A 19,452-nucleotide genomic window follows, 5' to 3' on the forward strand; every position below is an offset into this window, starting at 1 on the left:
CACAATAAGGTTATTCCAGTGCAAAGATTTTGAACAGATTAGAGGAACTAATGAGGTTGGGTCCTCCATCTGTCCTGTGTTTGCTGGTTTTCTAATGAGAAAAAGTAGTCATCTATTAAGATGAGCAACATAGTCACCCTTCTCTCTTGGGTGATAGATGCTCTACACAAATACACAGGTACAAATTCAAAATTAACCATTCTGAATGCTACATATTGTTACATTTCATGTCTTTTACTAAGATGTGTTTTACTTGTTTTTGTTGCAACCTCAACACTTTTATACAACCCACGGCTCTGTGTTTATATTTGTCTCAGTATTTTTGCAGTGTGTAATTAGCACATACTTTGCATTTTGCCATTTACACAGCTTTTCAGACTGAGATTATCTAGACTGCCTTCCTTTAGAGTCAGCTGTCCAGCACATGGCCTACTTCCAACATTCCCTTCCCAAGAGAATAACATAGTCAAGGGAAAGTTAAGGAAAAAGCAGCTGGCATAACCTGGAGCAAAGGAAAGGGAGAATTAATGCTTTACTGGAACTGCTCAGATCCAGCTCAGATCTTCTTCTGTCTATAAACATTTTAATCGTCTTCCATTTAAATAGGCATTATCTTTTTAAAGTTCCTTTGTAAGAGGCAATGTTCTTTTACTGCACAGCTATATTTTTTTGTTCAAAACGCAATGAAACTTTTGGTGTTTTTTCAGATAGTTTAAAACCTGCATTTAAGATGTTGAGACACATTAACCCCCTTAAAAAATAGAGCTTAGATTTAGTTTAGCATTCTGGATTCCTATAAGGTACAATATTTAGCGAAATAAAACTGGATGCAGCTTTGGAAAACAAGTGGGCAAATGACCTGGTGTCAAAATAACTAGGCCTTCATTTTGTAAAAATTGCAAATTATTTAAGAAATTGCAAAACCACCATTGTTCTTTTGGCTCACCGAGACTTTTTAGGTCAAGGTTATTTGTACAGTACTTTTCAGCAAGTCAGAAATTCATACAAAATTTAATTGTCTTGATTTTTTAATGGATTTCTGTATCTAACAAATTGGCAAGTTGAAAACTGACTTACTTCAGGGAGGACATTACAGATAATTTCTGCATTAGAGAAATTCAGCAGGGGCCAACCCAACACCATGCCCTCACATTTAAAAAAAACATTCTGTTACATTGTCAATGCACAGTCTGCAAACACCTCCATGATGACACCGGCCTTGGGGTCATGATTCTCCTGTTTGTGGATTTTTTGGTTCTGTTTAAGTGTTGAATTACACTTTGATTTATGTAATTCTGTGCTTTCATGGTAATTGGTTTCTTTTCCATTTTGCCATTATATGTTTTTTCTTTTTAGTTTTAGGGGCACTAGTGGCTCGTTTTTTTATGGACAGTAGGCTGACTGGAAAGGGGGTATGAGAGAGGGGGAGAGACACGTGGGAAAGGACCCGGGTCGCCCGTGTCGAGGACTAAGGCCTCCATACATGGGTAGTGAGCGCTAACAACTGTGCCACCAAAGCACACTCTTGTAGTTTTTTTTAAGCAGTGTTGTTTTTTTTTTGTGTTGCTCTCTGTTGCCTCCTTGTGCCAGTCTCCTTTCCTCTAGCTTCTATTCACACCTGCTCCCTGTCAGCTAATTAACCCAGTCTTTGTTTTGCCTCCCATATATACTCCTACTATGCAGTTGCTCAGCCCTGGTTTCTCTTCATTGCCTTGATCCTCATGTGTGTATCTCCCCTGGCATCTGCTGGATTTGATTTCTTGTTTTTTGTTCCTGAATTTGAGTTTCTGTTTCATTCTGCATCCAAATCAAATCTGCAAGAACTCATCTCTGCCTCCTCATTTCTAGATTTGGGTCCTCAACTAACTTCCACAAAACCTGACAAAACCTGGAATTTTTCCTTTCCTTTCCTATTGAGTATCCGATATCAAATGCTCTCAAGTAAATGGTTCTAGTCCAACTAAAGTTATCCAAGTCCAGAATAAGTCAAAATAATTTGAGTCTAACTTGTCCCTTCAGTCTTACTTGTTTGTAAGTAAAATGATTTGAGTCCAAACCTCTGTGAGTTACCTTTGTGACTGCTGTAAAGACATATATTACTCAAGAGAAACAAGAAGCACATTTCTGCTACCTTTTCATTGCTTAATAAAATGTACATATGACATACAATCTATGCGCAAGTTGGTTATGTGCATGTACTACCCAGCTGTCAATGCTTTTCCACTTGGATTACAGCATTTTCCTTATCTCTATAATCAAGAAGAAGGGTATATAACTTTTTAATAGCTTTCTTTTTAGTTCCACTTTTATAGCTGCTTGATCCCTTTTAGTACAGTGGCGAAAACAAATGCACATAGCAGATAGGGCATAAAATGCATTACACTCAATAAGAGTACTTGGACCACTACCGGCCAGGTTTGGGTGTGATTAGATTGTAATTGTGGAATGAGGCCAACATTGATACTCCTCCTTCACATGGTCTGATGGCCAAGCCGCAGAGGTTCATGTGGACCCCCCCTAAATATAAGGGGCACCTAAGCTGGTGAGCATGTGCGCATCACTTTGCTTCCATTAACAGTGGGAGAGAGAGACATGCCAGGCTATGCTACTTAGCTCTCTGTAACTTCCTCCAGTGGCAGCAAGGTTACAAATTGAGAAGATTCCTTATATGAGGTCTTACAGTTTTGGATTTGTTTTAATGCTTGTTATAGATCATTTTAACACCTTTTTTTGTTGTTTTATCAAGGATTGTTAAATTAATTTGTTCTTTTTGGGAAAACCGATGTCTGCATTCTTCCAAAGGCAATTTCTCTTACCACTGTACGTTTCCAGTGCCCTTCTAGAGATAGTTTTAGCTGTGGCATCAAAACTGAACACCCCCACCCCCCACAGACACACACACACGATGATTTCTTCGTCCAGCTAGAGTCTTAGCCATACTCTTGTGTTACGTGCAGAAAGAACAATTTCTCTTGGGACATATTAACCCTCCCTGCATACCCAGGAGACATTTTTCAGTTAGATGTTGACATTAACGGGTATTGCAGGGGCTGATGCTCCGACACTGGAAGCCATACTTTATAGTCTATTGCTTTTAACAACATTAATCTGCCACAGCTTTATACTGCTCGTATGGAGTGATGGAATTGGCAAGTGAAAGTATTTTTTGAGTGCTTTAGATCAAGCAGCAGAGTGAAGCGCATCACTGCAGAGAGTTGCAAAGATACATTTTGCAATAAAATATGTTACAAACATAATTGCATCTGAATTAATCCATCCATCCATCCATCCATCCATCCATCCATCCATCCATCCATCCATCCATCCATCCATCCATCCATCCATCCATCCATCCATCCATCCATCCATCCATCCATCATTTTTTTCAAAATCAGTTAAAACAATCTTTTAGGATCTGGAAAAAAAAAAAAAAATTCTGGTAAATGAAACAAAGGTTCTCTGACAGTTTTAAGAATTGGAAGTTTTACCTGTAACACTTTGCCCACCACTTCTCGACTTATATGTAGGCCCTGAAGAAATGCACGCGCTGCCACAAAAGTACGAGTGACCTGTGTTGTCATTTTATGTGGTGCCTCTCCAAAAAGTCTTAGTGTCTCTATTTTCTTTGACACACACTCCTGGTAGTCCTCACCTGTAATAAGCAGACATATCATATAGACCTTCTTCTTGGCAGTCGATTGCATAACATGCAAATGCAATAAATAAATAGGAAATAATATACACTCAACAAAAATATAAACATGACAATTTTGGTTTTGCTCCCATCTGTTGTGACATAAACTCAAAGATCTAAAACTTTTTCCACATACACAATATCACAATTTCCCTCAAATATTGTTCACAAACCAGTCTAAATCTGGCATAGTGAGCATCTCTCCTTTGCTGAGATAATCCATCTCACCTCACAGGTGTGCCATATCAAGATGCTGATACCAGTTACCTCACGCAACACATTTCCTTCACAAATAGTTGATCAGGTTGTCAATTGTGGCCTGTGGAATGTTGGTCAACTCCTCTTCAATGGTTGTGCAAAGTTGCTGGATATTGGCAGAAACTTGTGCACACTGTCGTATAGGCCTGTCAAAAGCATCCCAAACATGCTCAATGGGTGACATGTCAGGTGAGTATGCCGGCCATGCAAGAACTAGGAAGTTTTCAGCTTCAAAGAATTGTGTACAGATCCTTGCAACATGGGGTTGTGCATTATCCTACTGCAACATGAGGCGATGTTCTTCGATGTATGGCACAACAATGGGCCTCAGGATCTCGTCACAATATTTAAATGTGCATTCAAAATTCCATCAATAAGATGCACCTGTGTTCTTCATCCATAACAGACGCCTGCCCATACCATAATCCCACCACCACCATGGGCCACTCCATTCGACAAACATGCAGATGAGTGTCCCTGGAATGGTTTCTGACAGTTTGTGCAGAAATCCTTTGGTTATGTAATCCGATTTTTTCAGGAGCTATCCAAGTGGCTGGTCTATGACAATTTTGGAGGTGAACATGCTGGATGAGGAGGTCCTGGGCTGGTGTGGTTACATGTAGTCTGCGATTGTGAGGATGGTTGGATGTACCGCCAAATTCTCTGAAACACCTTTGGAGATGGCTTATGGTAGAGAAATGAACATTCAAAATACACGAAACAGCTCTGGTTGACATTCCTGCAGTCAGCATGGCAATTGCACGCTCCCTCACATCTTGCAACAATTGTGGCATTGTGCTGTGGGATAAAACTGCACCTTTCAGAGTGGCTTTTTATGGTGGATAGTCTAAGGCACACCTTTGGACTAATCATGGTGTCTAATCAGCATCTATACGTATATGGCACACCTGTGAGGTGGGATGTATTATCTTAGCAAAGGAGAAGTGCTCACTATCAAAGATTTAGACTGGTTTGTAAACAATATTTGAAGGAAAATTATTATATTGTGTATGTGGAAAAAGTAAAAAAAAAAACAGTAAATTCAGATTTTCTGGCACTCCTTAGGAACTGTTTTAAAGCAACAAAAGGAGGAAAACACTGATTCAGAGCTTAGCTGTTTAATTTATATGCTCAGCTCTAGCTCCAGTTTACTAACTGGCCCAGTGTGAGAACCATAAAAACAATTTTCATCCAAAAAACAAATGAGTTCATGATTTCATTTTACTGTAAAATGTCGATAACATTATTTTGTATAAACAGTTCTCTTTTTTACATTCAATTGAGGAAACATGGCTAAATAAAAGTTTCTTTTCTTGCCATTATTCTATTCTGAAAAGCATCCCATGGCTATTTAAAAATCAAGTAAATACCTGTAGTTACTCAGAATTATTAATATTTTCAAATAAAGGAGGACTCAAATGTTTAATTTTTTAAATCACAAAGCAGCATGGGATAATGAACGATTCAGGGTGACAAAAACATCTACATCTCCCCTCATTAATTAGAGTAATAATGTATGCTGTTATAAATTGCCGTTTTTTTAATTTTTGTTTTGTTTTTTTTAACTCTGGTCACTTTACTTTCATTTCTCACCAACTATCTGTGTCCACTATCCATGTATCACTTTTCAGTGATAAACCATCACCTCAGCATTATGTTGCCATCACAATCCTTTGCTATAAATATAGACAGAATTATATGATGATAACAAATACTTCATTTGTATATGTGTATTTGTATTTTATTTATCCAGTGTGTTTAAAAACCCTGTAATATCCTGCTCTGCTTTAGACACCAGATTCACAAGCAACACACTTAATGTTGCATTGGATCAGGGGAAATAAACATAGCAAAAGCCACATTGCTGCCTAAACATGCACACATAGTTACAGAAATTTAAATGAAGACTACTGCATAAGCTTTTGACGGCCTTTCCTGGGCAAGAGTAGAGTTAAATATTTTGGTCTAAATCACTAATCTTCACAGGCTCTTTGACATGTCACAGTCTAATTTTTCTCGGCTTCTCCAACTGCTTCTAAACACATTAACTTGACCGGATACTGTACATCCATAATATCATTCAGGAAATAGAAATCTTTATTTACAACTAAATGACCCATTTCATTTGTAAAATTGCTCTGTTCTATAAACCACAAGCCACTTTAATTCTTTGTACAAATCAATGCTGAGCCTTAAATTACAGATAGAAATGAAGTGTGACATTTCTGAAAGACAGATTCAAGAGTGCTCTGTCAGACTTACAGTGATCTTGTTCAACAGTCTAAATTTACCGACCACAAGACAAGAATAGTGCACCAATTTTGAATTCACCCATTACATTTAGCTGTTAGAGCGGAACTCGTGCTCACCTCTCAAGATCAAATGAGAATTCTTAGTAAAACATGGTGGACCCAATGGTGATAATGTATATGCTAATACTTTCATTAAAAAAATTAAAAAAAAGATGATGTATAAAGGAGTGGAGGCAGCACGAGGAGAGAGTCTACATGAAATACTATGATTTAGAGGTAAGTTGTCTCTTATTTTGTCCTAAAAAAACATGAACCCACATGGTTTTTAAGTGCATATTCTCTGGCTGATTACAGTTAAAATGAGAATGGATTTCGTTTACATACACAAATTAATGTATATGACTTGAAGCTTTTATTGTCTGGTGTAGCAACTAAAGGGTTTGTGTGCAGATTTAAAACAAAGCAGGACAGCTCACTTTGTTTAATTGCAACACTGCAGGATTATCTTCTCCATAATCGGTGCCTCACCTTCCGAGTGGTCCTGATTATCAGGACCACTCGGAAGGCAGTATCGGTAAAGAAATTGACATGGTTATCTTGACATGTAAATGCTGAAAAAGCTGTCTGGTGTGTTCCTGCTGGTAATGTTTAGTAATGTAAACAAGAAAAAATATTTCAAAGGCATACATTAAATTTCTTGTAAGGAGTGTGTTTTTAAAGTACTTGACATCTTCACTGCTAGAAATCAATTTTTTTTAGCATTACACAAAACAGGCCTATTCAATAATTCTATATTGCATAAACATACCTACTGAACTCAGCTTATTTGCCTGATAAAAGACCTTCTCCAGCAGCTTGGTCCAGAATTCAGTCAGCACCTCTTCCAGATTGACATTTCCACTTTGGTAGTAGTCTCTCAAATCTTGGTAGAGTTCCTGAAAGAGCATGGAATTCCTGGCGTACAGGATACCCCATGTTGAAATGAAAGTATCCTCAAGGATGATCATGGACCTGTTCATCAAATCTACCATGTAGCCTAGAAAAAAACACACACACACACAAAAGGACATTTAAATCATAGCCGCATGAGATTATTACCATTTTAATTAGCCTCTTTTGTTTTTTTGCAAATTAGTCCAGCTCAGATAAATTATGTAAAATGCAAACATGTGAATTTGATTTGGAAGGTTTAGTTAAAAAAAGCTTTACCGCAGCAGAAATATGTAACCCACATTAATAAATCAATCTCACTGTTTAAGTTACATAAGGATTTAATATGCTAAGCTCATACAGCCCCATTTGTGTAGCATAATCTAAGCAGTGGCCTTGTTGGAAACCATGCATCAGTCCTTCTTTTTCCTCTCCTTCATTTGAGGTAACTGCTGCTTTTATCTGATATTTTCTCCTGCTTTAAACTAAAAACTTGATTATTACCATAGCTGTTTGTTTTTACTGATCAATTTACCCACAAAATAAGAAGAACACAACATCCTGAGATGGTAGTTATTCATGTATCATTTTACAGAAAAAAGAAGGACTAATTAATAATAATTTCAATGCTACTTTGTTTTGTTCATTCTATATTTAAAGTCAGAAAAAGTGTACTTAGAGTGGCACATTCAATTGTTTATTTAAATCTGTTTCTAAAGATAAAAATGCTCAGTTTTCTGCTTTTTGCAGCTGGTTTGTTAATCATGCTGATGTTTATATTCAGCTCGTTTCACCATTGCATCTGTGTTGATCTTCTAGGTTAGCCTATGTATCCTTATGTTGCATTCTAAGACAGTTCAGAAAAATAACTCACTCCATTCTAATAAGTTTAACTGTTGTAAAAAACTACAGAAAAAATTTGTGGGGGACCGAGGTAACGGGCAAAGTATGTGGAAATGTCCCACAGGAACCCCAGGTTCGTTACACCCATGCACAAATACCCCACAAGCTAACTTTTTTTCTTTCACTAAAAAATTGTTAGATTAGCATGACAAATTAATGAAATTACTTGATGGGAGATAACATAAAATATTCGGAGTCTTCCATATAAATCACAGTAATAAGCGCTCCTTTAGCTTTAAGAAGGAAGGCATTTTTCACCAGGGCTGTGTCTAAACATCCGCCCAATCACTATATAGGGCACTATATACAGTAGTGATTATACCATTTTAAATGAGTGTCTGAAGGTTTAGCAGATGAATAAGTAGTAGACTTAAAATTTCCAATACACCTTTGAAAGTAGTGATCATCGATGGTCACTCGGCCCAGATTGCTTTGCAAAGCAAAGCATTATGGTAATTGCTGTGACAGCTGCCCGCTGTCGGGTTGTGACAGCGGCGACAAATAGCAAAGATGGCACAGGCACTGTGCAGGGAGGCTAAGTTACGAGACCAACGAGGAGCAAAAAAGTGATAATCTGCCCGAACAGTCAGTTAACTGAGTTCACAATAAAGACCAATATATTGTCATGAACAGGAAAACAGGATCCAGTATTCAAGGCGAGACAGACAGTGGGATAATTCAAAATGTTTATTTAACAGAACCAGGCTTTGGTGTAAGCGGCTAAGGCTGAACTGTATGTAAAGCGGTGGGAGCAGGTGGATAAAATGAATGATAATTAGAGATTGGGGAGGGTACGGCAGGTGAATGAAGTGAGTAATTAGATCAGCTACCGGGGCTGCGATCAGGACATACTGGAGCACAAGTTAAGTTTTAGAAGGTTTAAATATATATTTATATATATTGAGTATGAAAGCACAAACTAAGGGTGAATTTGAGTGATAATACATTTATTGAAGAAAGATAATTATTTCTCAAAAGGGTCTATCTTGTAAAAACCTGTAATATCCTGCTATACTTTAGAAACCAGTTTCAAAGCAATATACTTAATGTTGCATTGGATCAGGGGGAATAAACACAGCAAAAACAACATTGCCGACTAAACATGCATAAAGATTGCACAGGCTTTCGGATGGCCTTTCCTGGGCAAGAGTAGAGTTAAAGATTTCATTCTAAATCACTCTAAACATCACATCCAGGCTCTTTGATATGCCGTAGCCTACTCTTTACTCAGTTTCTCCTACTGCTTCTAAACATGTTAACTTGACCTTATATTTTATATTCACGCTGTCATTCAGTAAATATATTACTACATATATGTATTTACTACTAAATTACTGCTGTCATGTCTAAAATTTCTCTGTTCTATAAATCCCAAGCCACTTAAGGTATTTGTACAAATCAATACTGAGCTGTAAATTACAGTTAACTCCACACAAACTCTAACTTGATGGTTGTTTTTGTTGGAATATTTCTATCCTCTGTATTTTCCATAGTTTGAGTTTGAGTTATAGGCAAGAATTCTTTTTTGGAAATGGAAGTTCGGGCGAGGCTATTAAACCTGCCAAGCACTCTACTTGACCTTCACTTTTACATATTAACTGTATGCATAAAAATATTTCACTTAGTTTCGTCAAGAGAACACAAAACACCTTTTAGATGTGGCATTTATACCTAAAATGCGTCCTTTATAAATGATAATATTGCTGAGAAATTAAAGAAAATAAAAAAAGCTAATGAGAAATACATTTCAAAGCACTTTCATATATTGATGTTACTATAACAGCATACGCAAGTTGAATTCTCAGTTATACCCTGGAGAGGAAAAATAGGGGTGTGAAAAGTGGTGTGATTAAGCTCTTCTTTCTTTTCATTAATAAGGATTTAAAGGAATAGTACACCCAAAACATGATTAGCCTTCATTTTCTACTCACCCCCATGCTGAACAACACTCTGGAGTACTTTTTTGATATCTCAAATGCATCTGGAGATCTGGGAGGCTTCTTGCTGTCTGCTGACATTCAAATAATGGAGGTCTATGGTGCCCGAGGCAGAAAGGTCCATAAAAGTCCACAAAAAACGTGTCAATATTCCTCCATACTGCTCGTCCAATGTATTCCAAGTGTCCTGAGTGGGTAGCGTCCATAATTTACTCGAAACAAAGTCATTTAGAATGTTTTTAGAGCATAAACAGTAGTGTATAGGATTTCCTAAAAGCGCGTTCACGAGTCTACGGAAACCGCGGCAGACCAAACCAGACGAAAGTGCGCATTCAGCGTCTGCTCTGCCGATAATGCAAGCGTAGAAGAAGAAATGTGCTGTTTACCTGTGCAAAGAAAGAAACAACGAAAGAAAAATGTCTGAGGACTTCAGTGTTGAGGAAGAGCATGAGTTCTTTGCCGAGCTGAATGCGCACTTTCGTCTGGTTTGGTCTGCCGCGGTTTCCGTAGACTCGTGAACGCGCTTTTAGGAAATCCTATACACTACTGTTTATGCTCTAAAAACGTTCTAAATGACTTTGTTTCGAGTAAACAGACGAGCAGTATGGAGGAATATTGACACGTTTTTTGTGGACTTTTATGGACCTTTCTGCCTCGGGCACCATAGACCTCCATTATTTGAATGTCAGCAGACAGCAAGAAGCCTCCCAGATCTCCAGATGCATTTGAGATATCAAAAAAGTACTCAAGAGTGTTGTTCAGCATGGGGGTGAGTAGAAAATGAAGGCTAATCATGTTTTGGGTGTACTATTCATTTAACATGAATTTAAAGAAAACTTAAGAGGGATTGTCTATGTAAATTCCAAGGTTAGGATTCCCAGGCAGTTGTCTCAGAGAAGGCCTTCATCACAAAAGGTCTCCCTGCCACCTTCTGCAGGACATGTAGAGCCCCACAATAAACCCTCCTCCTCCCAAATCCAAACACAGACCGACCACACCCATTAAACCCCTTAAACCCCACAACTTGACGAAGACCAAGGGCTCCTCGGCAAACTTAACAGGAAATGTGAACGCCCCTATTCAACCTCCCTACCTCCAAACCCAGACATACACCCCTTGTTAATACATATACCAGGTAAGATGAACCCATTCAAGCACTGGATAAATGCATCAAAGAAATCAAAACATGGATGAGTCAACATTTTCTTAAACTAAATCAGGTCAAAACTGAAGTAATAGTATTTAGAACAGAAGAATGGCCTTCAAAAGTTAGCACACAGCTTATATTAATAAAGCTAGAAACCATCAATGAGGTTTGAAACTTGGGTGTGGTCTTGCACTCATACAGAAATTTTCAGAGGCACATAAAGACAGTATCAAACATTATTAGTTAATTTTCCAGTCTAATTTGTGTTCCATTTTATCTTTTTATAAATATTTCTATCTTTTAAAATACATAACCCATACTTTTCATTGTGCAACTTTCATTGTGTTTAACCATTTTTATTCCATCTATTCCACTGTGATTTACTTTTCTTTTGTTATGTATGGATTGGCGTTCATTGGCTGGGCTGGTTGGGTGGTTCTTCCTAGGATTCGATAGAAGGCATCCTGAGATCGCTGCAAGGCTGATTGCTTCTCCACACCTTTGTGATTGCAAACAGGTGTACCCAATCATCTCATCCCCTCTGCATATAAGAAGAGTCTGTGCTAATGCTCTATGTCTATGGTAACATCAAGCCCAGCTCTGAGCCAGGCGTTCCTGTGTTGAACTATGTCTCTTTGTTCCTGAGTCCTCCCAAGATAGTAAAAAGAACCTGATCACTACATGGTGGGTTTCTGTCTTAAACCACAACGTATGGCTCCACTTTTTGGATACTCAAGGTCACCTTACATTTCAAGCTTAAGTACACAAAAAACAGGCACACAGTTAAAACAGTAGAGTAAATGCAAATTTGATTAGAATTAAAGAGACAATAAAAATGAATTACAGAGAGTAAGCAAGTTCAAAAACCTAAGTTTTGAAATTGGTGTTACAGAGATCAGGAGGGAGTGAGTTCCAGAGCATGGGGGCAAAGTGACTGAAAGCTCTGTTACCCTTGGTAACAAGGCAGGCAGAGGGAGCAGTGAGATGTATGAAGGAAAAGGAGCTGAGGGTGTGGGTGGGTCTAGCCACAAGGAGAAGGTCAGAAAGATATGGGGGAGGAAATTGTGGATATAAGTAAGTTGTTTGTAGTTTATACTGGGAGATGGGAAGGTGGGAAGCCAGTACAGCTGCTGGAAAACAGGTGTGATGTGATGGGATGAGGGAGTATGTACAGATAAGAGCAGCTGAGTGCGAAGTAGCCAAACTTTGGACAAGGACATCAATAGAGTGACTTAAAAGAGAAGGTTGAGATGGTTTATTTTATGAAGGAGGAAGTAAGCAGAGCAGGTAATATTATTGACAGGAAGAAAAAGGAAAAGGGGAGGTGGAGGATGACACCGAGACTCTTAACCTGCGTGGAGGGAAAAATGGAAACACTATCAGCGGTAATAGAAAACTTATGAGATTTTTCTATTACAGATGTTGTGTCTATCCAGAGAAGTTCTGTTTTAATAAAATTTTATTTGAGGAAATTTGAAGTGAACCCCAATTTGAATTGATTGAGACAAGTTAGCGAGGAAAGAGAGTGGAAGTATGGAGTTTGATTTGGATGAGAGATATGGTCTTCCGCATAGCAATTCAATTTAATATGATACTTAAAGCATATGTAGTCATGGGGACTATGAATATGAAAAACAATAATAAACAACATGGGATCCAATACAGAGCCCTGGGGAAAACCAAAAGTAACAGGAACAGAATGAGAAAATAATGATTTTAACTAAATGAACTGAGTGAGTCCTGAAAGTAGGGCTGGGCGATATGGCTAAAAAAAATAAAATCTCGATCTTTTTAGTCATCTTGGAGGATTACGATTTTAATCGATTTTAATTGAGATATTATAAACTACATGCATGTATTTTAAAATAGGTTTACTCTAATAAAAAAATATATTGTTCAAAGTAACAAATATTTAGCCAACAATAAACGTATTGCAAAAATAATCTTTCTGGGTAGTTGGTGGTTTGGAAAAGCAGCTGTTGAAAGCCCAGTTCATGTCAATATAATGCACAATTAAACTCATGTACGGCTGAAGATATGGACTGAACCAAAGGACTGTGGTAGTTGCAAATAACATAGCATAGTCCAACTTTTCACAGAGCGCTTGAAATTTTTCGTTGTACAGTTTTAGTAGTGCAAGTATTTGCGACTCAGCGGGTCATATTTAGGATCACACACTTGTTGCATGTGAAGGAAGCCAGGCTTCTCTATGATGTGAAAGGGCACCATATCCATCCCGAAAAAACTGCTACAGCGTTGGTCATCTGCTACCACCGCACACTACACTTGTCTTATGGCACCATGTTAGAGGGTGGTCTTGTGGTCTTTTCTTGTTGTGGTCGTGTCTTTGCCGTTGCTACTGACTCTTCACCAAAGCTGCGAACGTGGCTCCCGTTCTGTGGAGTGCCTTTGCCAGAGATGCTGAAACAAGTTAGTATGGTGCTAGTCTTGGTTTTGATAGCATTTCGATAAACCTTTCACACTACAATAGTCTGCTCCACATCGGCCTTGTCAAAGCCGAACCACTTCCAAATAATCAACAAAACACAAGTCTCTTTTCTCGGTACAAACTCTTCAGATTGAGCAGCGGCCATGGTGCAATTAAACAGTGCAGCATGCTATTGGGTGGAAGGAGGAAAGAGGCAGCGGAAGCAGACGTGCAAGTAAAAAATGCAGAAGAGAATTTTGCTAAATTTTATGATTTAGCAAAATTTCAAATCGTGGACTTTTAAAAACCTGAATTAATTGAATGAATTTGATTTATCACCCAGCCCTACAGTACCTGAAATGTATGATAATCTCAAGGCATGCCTCCTAAGAGCACTAATGAATTGGCCAATGCTTAAACATATCCACCGGTAATGGTGCAAGATAAAAAAATGATAATATCTTCCAAAAAACTTTGGCAGGTGGATGTATCTTTTTATCTCTACAAACATTATGCATAAATTGATTAAATGATGAAATAACGTAAATGAGAGAGTTTCTTGGCTGACTAAGGAGCCACATTTAAAGAGAATAAAGATTCTTGGCCTGCCATTCAGAATATCTCCCCACTTAACTTTTCTGGAACAGAGTTTCTAGGCAAGCAAATAGCAGCTGTTTTGTCCCCAAGCACAGTGGGAGTGGGAGGTCGCATGTCCATGTGGGAGTGTCTTGTGATGGTCTTGCAAGAGGAAGGTTTCCAGCAGTTGTAGAGGAGAGTAGCCTTTTCGTTATATCCACAAATGTTTAAATTTAACTAGCCTTGACATCCCCCTTAATGTCCAAACTTAGAAGAGGGCACCACTGTTCATCCTTAAATGGTGCTTACCTGTTTTTAGAACCAGAAATCACTCTGTTGGTGTATAAATAACAATTGGTGCTGCACAAATTGCTGCAAGAGAAGTAATGAGGCATACTAGAGAGGAAACAAGAAGAAGTCCATCAAACGGGTCTGTTCAGAATCACTCTATACTGTTTAATGGCAAGAAGGATGTAGAATTAACTTTATGGGGTTCTTTGTGTAAAACAACCATTCAATAAGGTCCCTGAGATATGACCTGAACAGAGCCCCTCCAGCTGTGCTACATGGCGGAGCACCAATCTACTGTTATGCTAAAAATGATCGATGATGACGGAAAATACAAATGTGAATAGAGAAATGCGGAGAGCCTTACACAAAACACTTATACTGTGATATAAAAAAGACAAAATACTAATAAACCTGATTGTTTGACAGCTTTTGTAAATAGATGCACTTCTGGGAGCTTAGTTCTAACATTCCTTTGAAAACAGCCACCCATTTAGACAGCATTTAACAGCAAAAAGTCTCTCTCCTAAAACTGATTGTTCCAGGAGAGAAACTTTGTGCTACAACTGATTGTCTAAAAAACAGAGAGCTATATCACAGCTAACATGCACTTCATTGACATTAAGTCACAAGTAAGGTCTGACAGTATGTCAGAGAAACATACCCTGTCTTTAAATGATAGTGTTAAATACTTCTCATGAAAATAATGTGTTCTACATTTCTTGTATCTTTTTTTATATATTTAATACAATCTCAAAAATAAATTATTTATATAATTCATCCGCTTTTCTAATTTTAGCATTTAAAAAAAGCTCTTTATAATATGGAAACAAAGGTTATTAAAAAAATTTCTGTTAATCAATCATCAATCAATAAATAAGATTAACACATTAATGGATGATTTACATCTCTTGTCTACTTCTGTTCCCAGTACTATGTAAAAATAGCTTTCTGGGAACCATTAAACTGCTTGTGAGACAGACTGACTCTCCATCGATAGCAATAGTTATCAAAACCACACTCTGCCCCAGGTCACTGCTAAAATCTCAGTGAGAATTTAGATACTATTAAAATGTGCCCTACATTAAACAAGCCAACGCATCACATAATGCATGCTATTTATCACAAGCTCTAAGTAGAAGCCTTTGTTTCACTTTCTCTCGTCCCTCTCCAAACATTCCCTGGATGGCATAATGCACCATTTACTTAGCCCTTTTTCTTCAACTACCCATCTGGTTCCCTTTTGCAACCTCTTTTTTGTTATTTGTTTTTTCTTAAACACCCCATTCTTTACCCTTGGTATCATTTCATTCTTTTATTCTCTACATATCTTAATTTCTTTTAGACACCATCTTGCCCCAGTTTCATTCTTTATTGTCTAGGTACTTCTATTTTCATATTTCAGTTTTTTTTTCATTCATCATTTTATTTTCCAGAGGAGCCATTACTCCTACAGAGGAAGGGTACATTTGGTATAATTAGGTCACTGTATGCTATGTCCCCATGGACGTGATATAAATGTAGATGAAAATAAGTCAATCAAGCTCCATGATGCTGGTAGATGTCCTTGTCTTTTTCTGACATTATTAGAGGTGACCCCAAAAGTAGACAATTAAGATTTTGCAGATAGAATATGAGATTGGGTTAGGTTCCTCTAATATTATACACTTCTAATATAACACAAAATAGCTATGTATGCAATTTTAGGTCAAATGCCAACTATCAGATATGGAGTTTTTGTCTGTCTAGAACACCTGTTCACGTACATAATCACCCAGTAAATTACAAAATAAAAAAATGCATATAAACCATATATTCTCATGCTTACACATACACAGTGCACAAACGTTCAGGCCCATAGCCAGCTGTATGTGAGCACACTAGTCCTTTAATCTGTGGCTTTGCTGGTGCTTCTTCCAAAGTTCCTGGACTCAAAAGGCCTAGCCATACTGGGTTGGAACAGTAACACCCTGCACTTAGCCACATGGCGCTAGTTAGCCCACACCCAGCTAAATACAGCCAGATGTGCAGGAATGGAAACATGGTAAAATGTTCTTGCATGTTTTTCTGATCTGTTGTCTGTCTCCAACATTTTTTTCAATGGCGTCAAATGAGCATGACACCTTGAAAAGTGAGATTTTAGTTAACAGCAATGGAAGAGTAACTGTTGGCTCAAATAGATGCATCCAGGTTTTGTGCTTCACTTTTTTTAAATCCAGCCACAAGGCCTTTTTTTATGAACAATGGATTTAACTGCCAAAATGCCACATAGGTCATGGTGACAGTACAGCCTATTGAACCCCTAAGGCTGGCATTCTTCCAAAGAAAAGCAGCATGCTGCAGAAAATGTCAATTTTTTTTGTCATAACAAGGAAGTTTGTCATACTGACAAACTTCAATGGGGAAGAAAACTGAAAAAACCTTGTTAACCACTAAGGAAAAAAAGAGAATCCTGTCTCGGACAGCCAAGCCACAGGAGCTCTATAAGGTCTCCACAGATTTAGGGAGAGTACAGCAACTTCCTGCTTTTGATCATGGATCTGTGTGTACCACATGTCTGTTAGCAGCCAAGGCCTTGTTTTTGTTCCTTATTGTGCCATAAATCCTGACAGAAACCCATAAAATTATTTGTTTTATAAGCTTTCATTCAACATATAATCTTAGATCAGGTTTGCCTCTTTTAAAAACAGGAAGTGAGGATTATAAATGTTTTAAAACATGTCTTCTGAATTCAGAGGGAGTGTGGTGAAAGATATGACATAGAATGTGTTCATTTGACAAAGTCAATGTCCATTTAATGTTTCATATGAAGTGAAATTGAATTTCTGGGAGAAATTATAATGCAATCTAAATAAATTTCCCCACCTCACCATCTGCATCTCCATTTCCCCCTGCCTCCAAAAGGTGCATAGCCGAACAGATGTGTCAAAGTCGGGACAAGGGACAGAACATTTTCACAAGAGTTTGCTTTTCATATATCAAAACCTTTGGATGGAAATTGGCATATGAAAGTTTTAAGCCTCTTTTTGTGTGTATAAAGTTTATACTTTATAAACCAGACGACTGTGAAGAGTCATTTTTGAAGAGCTTCCTAGTTAAAATACTGTCTATCTTTTCTATATGCAGCCCTCCCACTTACTATGCAAATCAGGCTAGTCTGTGTTCTATAACACTAACAAAGCTTATTTTCCAAATCAAAAAATTGAAAAAAAAAAAAAAAAACAATACATCATTGTATACAAGTATCTTGTTAAAGTATTGTGTAAGCAGGTTTTGCCGAGGCCTGCTTTAAAAGTCAATACAAGTAGACAGGATCCAAAAAGAGCTGCTAAATAATGAAAACCTAATTGATGACATTGTTTGAGATAAAAGACAGGTAAACACTGAAGTCTATTGTTGTGTCTATATAATGAGCTCCAAAAGACAAACAAAAATTCAGATTTTCAGATATTTATATAGCTTTTTTTTTACCCTAATGAGCTGAAACATCCCAAAAAACAGATAAACAACTTCTTAAAAGACTCAATTTTCACTGCAAACTCTCAACATTTAGGCCAGAAAATAGGTTGTAGCTGTGTTTTGGGTTCAACATAAAAAAATACATATTTTTCACTTTTAAAGCAACAGCAGTTATCAGAAACTTGTAACTACATGTCTAGCACAACTCTGTGAACAAAACAATCCTAAAATGACCTTTACAACAATGCATAAAAACTCTTTCCTGATTAGTCAACCTCTCTTTCTTCGAACTAAAAAAGGAATACGAAAAAGGGGACCAGTTAGTGCTGTTTGAATGTGTGTATTGTTAGGGCTCTGTTGTTTACAGGTTCCTGTTGTGCTGAAACACATGCTTGACAAAAGAAGGGGACATTTTGAGAACTGCTGGATGGGACAAACTAACTTTGATTAAAACTGCATGTCTCTGACATGTTCCTGGCCTGCACATATCTTTGTTTAGTTCAACTTTGGTGCAGTTATTGTATCTTTCTGGTACTGCAGCTCAACGATTAGAGTGAAAGTAAGGGGCCAGGAGAAAGAAGGAAGAAAAGCAAACAAGTCTCACTCAGCCACTAATCACTGTGCTCCAAAAAGGTCAGGGTAACCAGTCAACCTCAGCTCCAGCCGACAATACTATTGTCTCAAGCCGTCCAAGAGGAAGAAGTGGAGCACAGAGAAAGCATTCTTCCATTTACTAGAGTAAGTCATTAGAGACATCTAATTAGCTTGGTGCATCAATCTTCAACACTGGAAATTTCTTTCTCACACTATACATTGCAGTTAACACCATAAATGAGTTTTCATTCCAGATTTCACTTAATTGTTGTTACTGCACCATGGCTTCTGATAAACATAATCGTCAACTTGAATATACAACCTAAACATAAATTAAATCCATACTGTACAAAAATAAACATTTTACTTTAAAGATAGACTTTTTTTATCTCTTAATATTCTCTTTTCAGAACTCTCCAAGTGGCATTTGTGGTTTGCCCTATCATGTAAAATATCTAAATGCCATTAAAATGAGAAATATATATAGTATAAAGACCCTTTTACTGAGATATTTCTGAATAAGTTTCTCTGTTTAGTTTAATTTGAATTAATTGACTATCAAAATAATCAATAGCTCAAGCCCTACAGATATCAGTCTTGGACCTGATACAAATGTCATTCTTGAGGTCACTCAACCATCCAGTGTTCTACCTGCCGCATTTCATTTATAATGGGCTGTAAACGCTGTCAGTTGTTAAACTTACACTGTAATTAGGCTGTTACACTGTCTGTTGAGCAATGTAGCAACTGTGGAAATGATGAATTGGAACTAATTTACCTGCTTATTTGCACATATACATTAGAAACCCGTCTTCTGCAGGACCTCAAGTCAGCCCTATGAAAACATATCATTTGACAGTAACAGTTGTGCTTGTTCAGGTGTACATATCTAGGTTCAGCATTTCCCCTATCATTATCCAAGGCATGCGCCTTATTACTCTCTCACAGGTGCAGACTTGCGCTGCACTCCAGCAAGTGAACACATA

The 19,452-nt window shown here is 37.6% G+C and overlaps 1 protein-coding gene across 1 annotated transcript in view; it reads right to left on the bottom strand.

Annotated features, from left to right (window-relative positions):
* The window catches only part of LOC119798660 (glypican-1-like), a 96,759-nt gene that overhangs the window by 15,135 nt on the left and 62,172 nt on the right, over positions 1–19,452 (bottom strand). Inside the window, exons 4-5 of the mRNA XM_038308217.1 lie at positions 7,013–7,240; positions 3,489–3,652 (exon numbers count right to left, since the gene is read on the bottom strand). Coding sequence (XP_038164145.1) covers positions 3,489–3,652; positions 7,013–7,240 — 392 coding nt within the window. The remainder of the gene's footprint in view (positions 1–3,488; positions 3,653–7,012; positions 7,241–19,452) is intronic.

This window comes from Cyprinodon tularosa, unplaced genomic scaffold (assembly GCF_016077235.1).
Source record: "Cyprinodon tularosa strain WSP-4 unplaced genomic scaffold, ASM1607723v1 ctg632, whole genome shotgun sequence".
In the NCBI taxonomy this organism is placed as follows: Eukaryota; Metazoa; Chordata; class Actinopteri; order Cyprinodontiformes; family Cyprinodontidae; genus Cyprinodon; species Cyprinodon tularosa.